The sequence below is a fragment of the Sinocyclocheilus anshuiensis genome, unplaced genomic scaffold, assembly GCF_001515605.1.
Source record: "Sinocyclocheilus anshuiensis isolate Anshui unplaced genomic scaffold, SAMN03320099.WGS_v1.1 scaffold683, whole genome shotgun sequence".
Lineage (NCBI taxonomy): Eukaryota > Metazoa > Chordata > Actinopteri > Cypriniformes > Cyprinidae > Sinocyclocheilus > Sinocyclocheilus anshuiensis.
In genome coordinates, this window is record NW_015548218.1 from 260627 (window position 1) to 275258 (window position 14632).

Consider the following 14632-nt stretch of genomic DNA (forward strand, 5'->3'; position numbering starts at 1 on the left):
CTTTGCTCTTTTTGATTCAGTTGAAGGATTCTAAGGAGATGTCGTTTGTGTTTTTATATACAGTATACAGTAGACTATGAGCCATGCCAAAGTTGTATGCTCAAATAACATTGGCTAGTGAATTTCACTAACAGGCTTTAGTCAATCTCAGAGAAAGGTTTTTCCCCATAGCATCAGCTACTGACATCATGTCAAATGTCTCCTCTCAGGGAATCAATTAATTTATGAATCTGTATTTTATAACATTTTAAATTGAAGAATGAATTTATACAAAATGCTGCAGAGTTTGATAGGGATTCTTTTCCATGCATTATAGTGTATAGGGATTGTAGCTTTCAAGCTTCTGAAGGGATGCAAAAGCACCATATCAGCTGTTAACAGCTTCACCTTTATTATGTTAAAAAGAACAGCAAGATATTCTTCAGATAAATTGTAACTGAATAAGAACCATAATTGTTCAATTCTTTAGTGTCCCCATCTGTATTGTTGAGAATGACAGGGTGTTTGTCCCAGTGGAGGGACAGGTATGGGTTTGCATACCCATGTGGCTCTTCCAGAGGTGAGTGAGATGTCAGGTGTGATGTTATTCTGGAGCAGATCAGTCAGCTGTGAGGATATCGTCCTTTAGGGCGTTTGTGAGGCAGTGTGTTTCAGTGGAAGGAGTGGAATAAGGATGGGAAGAAGAACAGTGCTGAAAGAGAAAAACAGACCTGAGCAAACAGAGTGGGCATTTCAGATGAAGACCAATAGAAGATTTTTGATTGTTCAGTAAATGGGATAGCGATAGAAATCATAATCGTGTCTATCTCAGGTCAGTGGTTTGCAGGTGTTATGCGGTGAGGAAATGCTGTAAAGATTGACCCACAAGCTGTATGACCCTTCAATCCAGAATGGTGTATACTTATATTGCAGTTCTAAATAAAGCTAAGCACTATTTTCCTGAGCAAACAAAATGCCCACAGTTTACTTATTCAAATATAATTTGTACAAAATAAAAAAAAAATGAAAAAGTGCTTTTGTTCAATAGGTTGCTAGAGGTTCAGTGTATTCATGAAATCAGTGTTTATACTTTTAATTGAATGATAGTGAATACTACTCATCCCTGAGGAGCACCGAAGAGGTTGTTCTTCAGTCTAGATTATGACAGAGTGAATGCATTTTGCTTTCTATACTGTAATTGCACATATCTATTTTTTTTCTTTTAATGTTGTGTTTGCAGTAGCTCTGATTCTATTAAATTTGCAGTTTGAGGTTCTACTGCATCTTGATGCTCAGAGTTTTGTGCTCATCTGTGATTGATAATTCATCCGAAGGCTCTTTCATGGGTTCTTTGCTCTGTGTTGTGTTTCATGCCTGTCAGCCATCACTGATTTCCAGAGCATGTTGAGCGTCTTTATTTTTGCCGCGGCTCCACTGGGAAGTCTGTCGCACGCAATTCCCAGCACACCAATTAAAACACCTGCCCATTGACATGAACTTACACAGATCACATTACATAGCCAGATGAAACCTGCTGCTGTGCATGACACAGACACGCACATAGACCCAAACTCCCATCACAGCGCCGCGACTCTGGCACGCGATTCTGCCCGCTTCAGCTCCCTGCTGACGGTCAGTTTACTCTGGCCTCAAAGGACACAGTGATTATGTCATCATACATGCAGTTATTATCAAGCATGTGTGTGTGTGTGTGATGCAGTTTTGAGGGGTGAGTGTGCTTTTAACTGTGTTAGAGCATCTCCTTCCTCTCATCACTGTCACTGTTGTTTCCATAGTAACAGTGCAGGTCTGTTCTCAAAATTGCTTTTAGATGTTGTATCAATGGTTTACACCTGTATGGATTACACTCTCTATCCCAAAGAATAAACCTGTATCATAAGAGCTCATTAGATATTTTTCTAACAGTCTCACTGGATCAAATTGTGTACTGTACACTCACATGCATGTTTGTTAGGCACGATGCAAAGCAAACTGCAAACAAACAAACTAGTTTGTTTTGTGTAATCACGCAATGATGTCACGTGCGATTCTATTATTAAATAACCCAATAATGATGTGAAAAGTGATTGTTTTGCATGTCTAAAGCCAGTGAATTAACTAATCTAAATCAACTCACCTTGAGAAACCATAAAAACTTTAATTTCGCCTCTTCATTCAAGCTCTCGGTTCACGCATGCGCATATCAGCGGCTCATTGGTCTTCGGTCCTGTTTCTGAAACAATTTCTGTCTGCTGAATCAATTCATTCATCACAGGATCAGATACGCCATCATTTTGCTAATTTCTAGTCCGAGTGACTGTCAGGCATCCGAAAGTGAGTTTTGATTGAGTAACTTGTAGATCTGTGCTGCTCGAGCCACAAAGTGTTTCAGACACTTCAGTCCGATTTGATTAACTTCTTCAACTAGGTCACCAAAAAGAACCAGTTCAAAAGAACGATTTGTTCGCTAACCGGTCATTACTCCAGACCGTTTGTCTGAGACTCTGGATTACAGGAAATAATGTTGTAAAATAATGTTTTAATGTTTCTTGCACAGACCGATAGTTTCGCTTCACCTGACCTCACTGTATCGTCAGAAGCCATGGATGTTAATATTATGTTCCTTAATATTCTTTTTTTGTTCTCAAAATCAGGGGTAGCCACAGACTTGCACTTTATGAATCACCAACAACCCCAGTTTCAGCTAAAAACCTTTTCTGTTCTACTGAAAAGAAAAAAGAAAAAAACCTTACAGGATAGCCTGAAAGTAAGCAAATTAAGAGCAAATTTTCATTTGAGGTGAATTAACCCTTTAAATAATAATTTGTATTATTATCAATGTTACAAACAGTTTTGTGGAAACCATGACATATCTTTCTTTGATGGATATAAAGGGTGGCATTTATTTGAATTACAAAACTTTCGTAACATTAAAAATGTCTTCACTGTAACTTTTGATCAATTTAATAGATTCATGCTGAAAAAAACAACAACATGAATTTCATATTAGTATTATTTTATTTTAAAGCTTACCCTAAAATGTTGAATGGTAATATATCAGTTTCCACAGAAATATTGGGCAACACAGCTGTTTTCAATGTTGATAATAATCAGAAATGTTTCTTGAGCAGCAAATCAGTATATTAGAATGATTTCTGAAGATCATGTGACACTGAAGACTGGCGTAATGATGCTGAAAATACAGCTTTGATCACAGAAATAAATTAACAGATATTCACATAGAAAACAGCTATTTTAAATGGTACAAATATTTTACAGTATTACTGTTTTTAATGTATTCTGATCAAATAAATGCAGCCTTGGTGAGCATAAAATACTTCTTTCAAAAACATTTGAAAAAGTCTTAATTATTCCAAACTTTTGACTGGTAGTGTACAAACAAACATACAATATTTGGCATGCATACAATGGACTATGTATGACCAAGATTGTTGGCCGTTTAAAACTTTCATGTGCATTAGTTTCAGAAGAGAGATCTTCTGCAAATATCCAGTCTCATCCACTGACCAGTTATTTTTGCTGCTGCCATGTTTAATTAAGATGTGTAAATAAACAGGTGAATGAACATAGCAGCATGGGACTGCAAAAGTGGCTGGCTGCAGGGTCTGAGCCTCTGCCCCTTTGCCCTCTAGCAGGCAGAGTACTGGATATGAGCGGATGTAATCCTGTAATCAAATGTTGGTAGGGTTTTGCTTCTTTTCTGCTGATTATTGAACTTATTGTCTGTGTCACAGAATGGACAAGCATGTCAGTGCTGCACAATGAATCTTATATTTGCTTTCCACAGTTAAATACTCATCTGTGACATTGGTGTGCTCACAAGAAAAAATATACTCCAAAAATATATTGGTGTTTATTCTCATTGTGGCCTGTGTCTAAGAACGGCAGACCGCAAGCTCTTTAAGCCTTGTTAACAGTTCTCTTAGTCATGCGAGGGTGATTTTTGCGGCGTGGCTAATGATGAACTGCAAGCACATGAAATATAAACCTATTTATCTATGTGATCTTTTGGAAGAAAGATATTTTACATGTCCAATATTTTCCTGTTTAACAGATTTAAGATCTACACCCTTTCAAATGTGTTTGAAATTTCAAGCTCAGTTAGATTGACTGGGGTGTTTACATGAAGGCTTTTCAGTTTGATTGAGGTATCGATCTGATTATCAAGAGATTATGAGGCTGCATGTAAACATATCCAGTAAAGTAATGACTGTGAAGTTGCAGGCAGCAGTGTCTCTCGCTGTCAGGCTGGTGTAGGATGTAGTTTGAAGTATAGTCGCTAAGCAACACAAAAGGTGGGAGTGGGATACAAGCTGGACCCGGTGCAGAAACTGATGCAACTTCTAGTGATCCACCCCTGTGGGAGCAAAGAAAACAAACTAAATGTTAGTGGAGTGATTTTATCTTGTGTAGCACAGAGCAGAACATTACCAGTATGGTTATTTCAATGCAAAAAAAAGGCTTTTCTAATGTTTATTGATTCTGAAATTCTAGATATTTTAGATTTTGATATCCTATTAATAGGCCCGGAGTTAGCAAGCTTAATGACTTGCTTACTTACTTACTTCTCTCTGCGCCGTCTGGTGTCTGCACCACTTCGTTCTGTCTAACGCAGTCCTGGGGGCCATCTGGAGAGTAAGCCCTTTTCTTTTTTAGCTCTTTCTCAACTGTTTTTCGCCATGTTTCTTTCAGTCGCCCGCAGTTTATTTTTCCTTGTGGTGTCCATTTCAGGGCTGTTCTGGGTAGTGAGTCGGCTGGCATGCGGCAGACATGACCAAGCCACCTCCATCGGCGTGACTGGACTGACTCTCGCACTGACTCAAGTCCTGTCCCTGATGTCGTCGTTGGAGATGTTGTTCGGCCAGAAGACTCTGAGAATCCGTCTTAGGCACTTGTTCTGAAAGACCTCCAGCTTTCGCTCGATGGCTACTGTCACCTTCCAGCATTCTGAGCCATAGAGAAGAACACTCAGGACATTGCCCATCGCTGATCTTGGTGTGAAAGCTCAGGTTGGTGAATCTCCAGACTGATTTGACAGTGATTTGCCTTACTGATTCTGACATTCACTTCAACATTGCAGTCACCATCTGCTGTCATGTTGCTGCCCTGGTAGACAAACTCCTGCACATCCTCCAAAGGTGCTCCATCTATGTTGACAGGAGTACTGACTGTGGCATTCTTCCTCATGACTTTAGTCTTCTTGCTGTTGACGTTTAGCCCGATGGTACTGGCTATTTCACTGAATGTTTCTGTCTTCTGCTGAATGTCCTGGTGCTTGTGAGATAGCAGACCAAGGTCATCGACGTAGTCCACTTCCTCCAGAAGTGAGGTCAGGGTTCACTGGATGCCTTGGCGCTTTCCTTGGGTGACGCTACGCATCAGCCAGTCAGTGGCTAGGGAGAATAGGATTGGAGATAGGATGCAGCCTTGCCTCACTCCGGTTTCCACCGGAAAAGGTTCTGTCAGCTCACTATTGTAGATGACACGACACGCAAAGCTCTTGTATAGTGACTGGATGACGTTGACCAGTTTCTTCGGAATGCCATAGTGTCGTAGAATCTTCCAGAGTGATGCACGTGATGCAGATTGTAAAAGGCCTTCTCAAAGTCGATGAACACGAGGTATAATGGGCTGTTCCATTCATGGGACTGTTCTAGGATCTGGCGTAGAACGAAGATGTGGTCAATGTATGACCGTCCTTATCAGTCCCCAAGATCCCCCTTCATGAGCAGCTTGACCATGATGTCTTTATCTATCCCTGGCCACCAAACCCGGTCTCTGCAGTGTTGCTTCAACTTCACAATACCCAGGTGGCCCTCGTGAGCCATTGCCAAGACACGTGCATGTAGGGTGCTGGGGAACTGAGCCTCGGCTCCCAGGCAATGCAGTAACAGCGCTTTTTTGCGGGTTGCACTCACGTCAATCAGCCCCACTGATTGATGAAAGTCTCAAAGGACTGTAACCAGCGAGTCCAGGGAATCGGAGGCTCGCCGGGTAGAGCAAGGAAAGGAGCAGGAGGTGTTAATGCGATGTCAGCCATCCTCGTCGCCAAATGTTGCGTTTGATAAGGATCACACCGACACAGTGAGTAACATCAACTTATCGTATCTTTTTACTTAACCTCTCTGTTTCAGACCCCAGTAAACGAACACATACATTGGTCAGGCATGACAGAATGCTTTCGGCACTGCATCACTGAACACTAACTCAATGCATTATCAAACAACACTTGTGTGAGAACACAACACCCCCCCATTTTTATTATTATTTTTTAGATTAAATAAATAAGTACTTTTTAATTTTCATAATTCACAATGTATGTATCATCAGAAGAATCACCTCTGACCACTGCATAATCTAAAATACCTTCAGCCACCAGCATCCATTATAAAACAATCTTGCTTTTAAGCCAAATACACGCTGAAAATAATAATTTACTGATATCTGGACGTGAGTCATATTCTTTCCGCAATCTGATGAAATCGTCCGTGTTTTCTCTGCATTAGCGCGGTTTTAAACTTACTGTTTGAATCAGCTTATTGGATCCATGGACTTTCCAGATTTTAACCGATTTAAAAGGATATGATCGCAAAAGCCTGCTTCTTTTCATTTTTAAGGTATTGTTTTCGTTATAATGTACTGATTCAAATTAGTAATCAATAATTAGTATTATTCTACCACTCATGCGCGCCTCCCCTGATGTTCTCGCGCCCCGCACATCGAAACCCCCTGATGAGTTAGACCGACTCTGCTCAGAAAGTGATTTGTCGAGATGAGAGGTGACGCCTCCTGGTAGTGTGATTTATATAGTGTCATTTCTAATCACCCAGACACTGACGCTTTGACTCTGAGTACCGGCAACATATCAGAAGTGCATGAAAAATTGTCGGTACGCTAAAGACTAAAATATCGAAGTGCCGGTACTGCATACCGGTGCATACTGGCCCACTTCAAGCACTGCCTGTACTTCTGCCTTGAGCATTTCAGGGCACACACCATCCAATCCTGGAGCCTTGCCGTTCTTCAGCTTGTTAATGGCTTCCCTGACCTCTTCTACTGTAATGTCACCAATGTTGATGTCCCAAGTCCTCTTCTGCCTCTGGTATGTCAGCAAACGCTGGTGGATCTGGCCTGTTCAGGATGGTCTTGAGGTTCCCTCCACCTCTCCAGCTTGGTGCGTTCTTCTGTGATGAGATTTCCATCTGCTGCCTTAATGGGAATGCTAAAGCTTAATGAGCATGATGCATAATAATGTGACACATGATTTCAAATATAAGCCTTCTGTTGACATCAGCTTTCATTAGATCTACAGTATATAGGTAGTGTCACAGCCTCTTAGCCTGTTGAAAGCTGACGAAGTGTCACATCCATTACATCCACGACTATAGTGTTGTAGGAGGATTTTTTTTAGAAGGGTGTTCTCCACCCATCATTTAGAAATAACATTATCACAACAGTTTCAAAATAATAAAATCCCTCTAATGTTCACATAACCAATAGAAAAATGCAATTTAAATATATAAAAATGGTTGTCTTAAACATCCAAATCTAACGTTCTCATAACATTTCAAAATAATATAATGGAATGTTCCTCTATTGTTCACATAACCAAGAAGAAATTTCTGAAAAATAAAATAGGTGGACATTTTGAACTTTTAAAAAACTTTCAGAAATAACATTTTCATAGCTCAATGGAAATGTTAGTAAAGCATATTTTTGTTAGCTGCATGCTAAGCCTGGCATAGGGCTTACACACCAGGCCACATTTTATGAGTAATCAATGCAAGTAAATGTACAAGTTGTTAATATTGTAATGACTTGATTACTTTTATTTTATTTTAGGGAATTAATTACTATTAATTCAGTCAGGGTTTGAAAGGAATCGAATCTTGAAAATTCGATATCAACCTGATGTTGAATTCAGCTGGTGAGTTGGCATAGCCAAAGGGACACCGTGTGAAGGTGTATTGTCGATTGGCAAAGGTGAATGCCAGCTTGTGTTGGTCATCAGGGTGGACGGGGATTGTCCAAAATCCCGAGGCGACGTCCATTGTGGAAAGGATCGTTGAGCCTTTGATTTTGGGAATCTCTTGGTCCAACTGGGTCATTGGCCATCGTGACAAGGGTACTTGCTGGTTCAACTTGCGATAGTCGATAGTGGGCCGCCATTTGCCGTTGGGTTTCATGACTGGCCATATCGGAGCAGAGTATGTGCTGTTACAGGGCCGGATGACCCCCTTTTCCAGCATGGAGTCAACAATTTTTTGCACTGGCTCATATGACTTTGTCTTTTAAAATCGTCATGCAAGGTTCTGTTTCTTTGTCTGTGAAACAAGAAACATAAGGGTTTCAGTCATGCAGGAAGCAGGTGGTCAAAAGTCATGTGGCGTCACGCTGTATATCCCGTGTTTGCGGGCCTGAGGGCATCAGTTAATTTACTCATCCTTTTCCTGTTTGGACATAATGGTTCCATCCATTGGTGGTCACAAGACATCGGGGTTTCTATATGTTGTGAACTGGCTTTTCAGTCCTGATACAAAGAAAGCTTTGTTGACTCCTGATTGAATTAATTCGAAGCCTCATGATGGTGATTCAGTGGCGTATCAGTGTCCTGTTCATGAAATCCCTACATATATGATATGATTATAATGATTTCATTTTGTATATTGAATGCTAATTTCAACCATCCAGACTTCATCATTGGTTATGTACAAGAGGGCATAGATTCAACCTCAAGTTTCTACCTTTTTCTCTTTTTTTTTCCTCCAGGTAAATGGCTACATTGCGGCTATATTTAATGTGGGCACAGAGGACATCAACATCGAGGAGAAAGCAAAGTTTGTAAATGATGGAAAGTACCATATAGTGAAGTTCACAAGGAGTGGCGGCAACGCCACACTGCAGGTGGACGATCTACCTGTTATTGAGCGCTACCCCACAGGTGAGACCATCACTTCACACCCCAACAACACCTGCCTTAGCTGCCTGGAACATTACTGGATGATTGTTTAGTTGACATGAATTTGTTTCTGAATACTGCACGTTTGTGTCTGTATTGAATTTTTCTACTATGAACATAAAAATCTGAATTATGCTTAGCACACCTTTTAGTTAACTGGGTGAAGCACTTATAGTTTTCCCATGTAATTAACTTGTTGTTCATAATTTAATGGAAAGATGGGCTAAAGACTCGGGTATACTTATTTGGAAATGTTCCCCTCTGTCTCACACACAGTTGAGCGTGCAAGCATTTTGAAATATATTCCTTTGTCCGTGAATGTAAATAGATGTGTTCTAGTGGACCGTCTTTTCAAGCACTCAAACCACTTGTACATGCTCTGTTCTCCTCACTCAAGAACACAAAAATTAGCTGCGCACACGGACATCAGCAGACAGTCTGTGAGCTGGAGTGGAACACAGACGAGGGAAGTGTACTTTCCGTTTCAGTCCTTTAACTAGTCAGGCAACACCCACATTATGAGAGGAAGTTTTTGTGGATTTGTTTGTTTTTAATGGTATTGTGTCTGCAGGATTTTTGTGTCACAGCACGGGTGTAATGAGACTGTGTTTCTATAGCAAGACATTTTCAATCAAGTTTTCTCTCTCAGTTTCAACAAGTCCACCAAGGTTCACCTTACAAAACTAAATAGGTTGAAACAGTGACAGAGTAACAGTGAAAGATCTATACATATAAGTGTCTGCTGATTGTTGCTGGCAAGAAGAAAATAATGATGAAAGTCTGGCCTTCCAGGCATGAAGAGATAATGAAAATCCTTTGCGATACTTGCCATCCATCTGTAGAGGAAGTGCTGCCCAAGATCTGTCAAGGCTTTAATTGTTTTGATCCTGTTCTGCTCTGTGTGGACACAATGCACTAGTAAATGGCCCTGTCCTTGGCAGTTTATCAGTTGTTCAGTGTTCACTGAAAATAAAGAAGCAAAATGGGTTGGAATTTTTCCAGTTTTCTGGAACTGTTGATCTAGCTAGACATATGGTACAAACTAGAAAGCCTCTCCAAATACTTTTATTTTGAATTTATTCACTTTCAAACTTTTAATTGGTGCTAGAGTTTATTTGCAGCAAGTGCAAAAAGTGTTTAAAGTAAATAAACACAAATACTGACAGATGCTATTTATAAATAAAATAACTGTATTTTCTGTGCATTAACTGCAAATAGAATGTAGGTGCTATATTTGCACTAAGAGTAAATAGACAAATGGGATTGTAAAAAGGCAGATTCAAACTTGGGTTGGCAAGTCGCTGGTTGACGATTCTTACTCCCTGCAGCTGGTACCAGATGGATTTCTTAGTTTGTGTAAATAGCCTCTGCCAACAAGATGGGCTATTTCCATTCACTCTCTGAAAATATTGTACAAAAGTCACAAGGGCAGTACCCTTTCAAAGGGTATTAATATGTGCCATTTGGGTACAAATATGTTCACTTTAGTTGCTAATATGTACAATTAAGGTACTAATATGCACCCTTTAGGAGTAAAAATGTTACAGAGCAAAATTACCTTTTGAAAGGGCCCCCGCCCCAGTGACAACTTTTGCCCCTTTCCGTTCTGAGAATGTTCAATCTAAATAGACACTCTGTTACTTTATCATTACTCTTAAGCTTAGGTTGTTTCATTTACAAAAAATGTGTTTTTTAGTCTTAGGCATCAACTGGTTGGTTCATTTTTCATGAAATAACTTAAGTATGTTGTTGGTATTGTTTCTAACATGTTCCTAAGATTTCTAAGTAAGCCTCTTGGATACCAAGGTAGCCAAGTTTAAAAAGCCTTGGATAAGAAAATGAGACAAAGTGTCATAGCTAATGCTATGTGAACACCCCCCACAAGACAGTTATCTGAAGCCCATATAGAATCATGGCAATTTATTATCTGATAATGCTAACATCACCATCTGAGGCATTGTGTCAGGCACTGTGTCAAGGCTGCACTCTCTGTATTACTTCTCAGTCGTAGCACAAACTAAGGAGTATGGCAAACTATGTTGCAAAATCTTGTTTCCTACTCAGGGAACCAAGGTTACATACATAAGCGAGATGTTCTTTTAAATCTGCATCAGTAGCTGCATACACCATATTATAAAGCATTGGTGTAGCTAGGGGTTCTGGGCCCCTTACACAGATTTTGATGTGGGGCCCCCTCAAAATCATATTCATTGGGTCTCTCTGAGGCTCTGGGCCCTATGCAATTTGTTCCCCTTTCCCTCCGTTGCGATGGCCCTGCTATGCCCCTGCTCTCCTTTGCCTCTCAAAGGGCAGAGAAGAAAACTGCAACACGACAACTTGAGACTGAAATAAAGTGGAAATAATCTTGTGTAGATATCCTAGCCTTGGTTGCAATGCGACCTAAACCAGGGTGAGAGCAAAATCCATACAGGAAGAATTTACAGATCAATTCTCCAATCCTTTTGAGAGTTGTCAGAGCCAATATCAAAACCTTTTTTAAGAGTCCTCCTATGAGGCTGACTCTAACGGCTCAAACAGGAAACCTGTTAAACATTCTAAAACTATAGATCCAAATAAGGAACACAAACAGAATGGAAAGGCCTAAGCTAGGGTTGTCCAAACCTGTTCCTGGAGAGCCGATGTCCTGCAGAGTTTAGCTCCTTTTGGTTTAATCCTTATTTTACATTATAGAAAACAAAGTGTTATGATTCGGGGGCGGGGGGGGTCTGGTTTGTTTATTCAAGAAAGAGGTGTGCTTCAGGGCTCAGCATTGCGTCCACTTCTCTTTTTTTTCCATTTTTGTTAACAATCTTCCTTTAATACTATTACATCTTCTTGATTTTAGGTCTAGAGTTAGGAGGAGTCACATTGTGATTGCAATCAATATTTGTTGTAATGGTGGTGGCAAAAAGATGAACGCAACACAAAACTGCCAGAGAGGGTTTGTTTTACAAATTAAAGGGAAAAGAGAAAAAAACATGGAATAACAATAATAATAACAGACAAATATCAAAATAACAGTAGAGAAAAAAAACTATATACAGTACATTTATAATATTTATTCTATGTATATTATAAATTAATAATTTTTACTTTTGGGCACAATAAGCAAGCTAACATGCAGTGCAATCTATATATTCCATTCTATCTAAATATAAATACATTTTAATCTATGTATGTTAGCGCGTCCTCTAAAAGCGTATGTGCACAAATACCATATTAATCAATACATTTTAGCGTGTCCTCAATAAGCGCCATTTTTGAAGAGTGGGGGGATTACCAAAGAGTTGAAGGGAACCCCGGAGTATGACGTAAGAGGAAACCCGCCATGAATCAAACATCAAATAAAGCAAAATGACAGGGAACAAAACATAGTAAATAAGTAATCAGGTGCCATGTTCAATACAGCAGCATCTCAGAAATCTCGAATCAATTAATTAGCAGAAGTTATTACTCCACCATACTCCATGTCATTAAAAACAGCCCTAAATTGTTGAACTAATGTGGTTCAAATGACGGATATGCGTCCGTGTTCAGGAAACAGTCATGACTGGCTAGTTAGTTTCCACAACAATGCATCGTACTATGGTGGTTAATCAGTGAGTTGCGTCGTTGTACGGGAAACACACCCCTGAATGATGGATTATGGTAAATTTGGGATCTTTTTAATAGGAAGAATTTTCGGAGAAAAAAAGTGCGATTTTTAAAGATCTATGCATGTTTTGTGAAGTTACGAACTAAAACGGCAGCAACCTCTGATTTATTCATGTTGGAATATTTAATAACTATTTAAAAAACATTGTGTCTAGTCATCAAAACAGTTGGATCATAATATGAAAGTGTACTTTGATTTATATTCTTAGTATTTTTTTTCATTGATCTAGTTTTCTCACAATCCAAAATTTGTGATTCAGTGAGTTATGATGGCTTTAAGAGCTTTAAGACCACTTCCCACAATATTCAATAAAGCAGTGTCAATTTTTCATTTTTATCTTTATTCCATGAGTAAGCGGAGTACAAACAGTCCCTTCAAGTGATATTTGAAAACAGCAAAATACTGAGTCAATATAAATTAAAATGGGAAAAAAGATACCAGAAAATAAGTTGATAAAGAACTAAACTGATGGTTGTTCAAAAAATGGGTAAATACAGTATATGATATGTATTATAAATATTACTAGTGTTGATAATTTTTGTAAAATTCATCCCTTTAAGTAAAATAAAATACAAGACTATAAGCATCACAATATACTTAAAATATTACGTATTATTACTAATTATATTACTGGCTTATAAATAAACGTGTTCATCTTTAATTTTTATTACTGTATAATACTTGGTAATATTGCAGCACTGCTGATGATGTATTATTTAGATGAAAAGTGTAAGGCAGAGACGTACTTTTCAACAGCGTACACGTCTGTGGTGGAGACGTACCCCTTCTCTAATGTAAAAGTACACGACTGTCTCCGTCGGTAGGTTATCCATGGCACTGTCCACCCGCCATACGGCAGATGCAGAACGAGAGTGTCACAATGCCTCAGAGAGCGATGTTATCGGCATCAACCAATGAATTGGAGTGCTTCTATATTATATAATTTTATATATAAATTATATAATTGTTACCCCTGGGGGAAGTTCCCATAGCATCATCTATTGACACCACGTTGATTGAAACTGCTATTCTTAATAGTATCTTATATTTTACAGTATCATGATTTTTGCATTGGTAGCATAATGTGATGTGTTTAAAAAATTATAACAGGAATATGTTAATTTGTTAAGATACGAATGCAAAAAGTAAAGTAAAATATACTTTTTATCGTGTATTATTAATATTAAAAAGATGAACTGAATGAAAGTGAAAGAGAGAAGATGGAAACAAATTACATAGACAGCTTTACTCTGGAGTACAACGTTTGAATGTGCTTATTGGTAGTCCTTTGTTTCACAAAGCCTATTTTCACATGCTGGTAATTTATCTTTAGGTTTTATCATATAGGTAAAATGTGCACAGAATGTGTGTAAGTGTACAATAATTGTTTGCAATTTTAACAATAAAAAGAGATCATAAAAATAGCATTATTTATTTAGGACTGCCCTGACTTAGTTATTTCACATACCATATGTCTACATAAAAAAAAATAAAAAAATACACATTATCCTGCTCAGTTTACGTCCCCTTGGTTTTTGATATATTGTGTATCTTCCTCAGTGATCAGTGACTGTTTATATGTTTTGTGGCAGTTCCTGCTTTATCTAGAGTAGTGATGCAGCCTACTGTTCTTATGGAAAATTTTCCAGTCACTGCTCATTCTTTGGATTTTCAACATCGTCTGCATAATTGAATTATTCCAACAGTTACTGCATGATGTTGATATCCAGCTTTTCACACTTATGTCTGAGGGACTCAACTATTACAAAAGGTGCAAACAATAATTGATGATCAAGAAGGCAGTACACTATATTAGGAATCAAGGTAATGTAAACTTTTGCAAACAGGATTATTGGTGTAAATTGCAATTATATAAGATCTCTTATGTTTATATAAATTCTGCATTGGGTTTATAAAAAAGCATAAAATTCACTAAACTGAAAATGCACGCAGTATATAAACTGAAATGGAGTGTAATATATCTAATATAAGATTAAATTTTTTTTCATTTTAACATC

General features: G+C 38.6%; 1 protein-coding gene across 2 annotated transcripts in view; it reads left to right on the forward strand.

The window, feature by feature from the left end:
* Nucleotides 1-14632, forward strand: part of LOC107654084 (neurexin-1a-like) — a 192097-nt gene that overhangs the window by 157686 nt on the left and 19779 nt on the right. For both annotated transcript variants that reach the window (XM_016441008.1, XM_016441009.1), the window contains exon 15: nucleotides 8770-8941. In XM_016441008.1, coding sequence (XP_016296494.1) covers nucleotides 8770-8941 — 172 coding nt within the window. The remainder of the gene's footprint in view (nucleotides 1-8769; nucleotides 8942-14632) is intronic.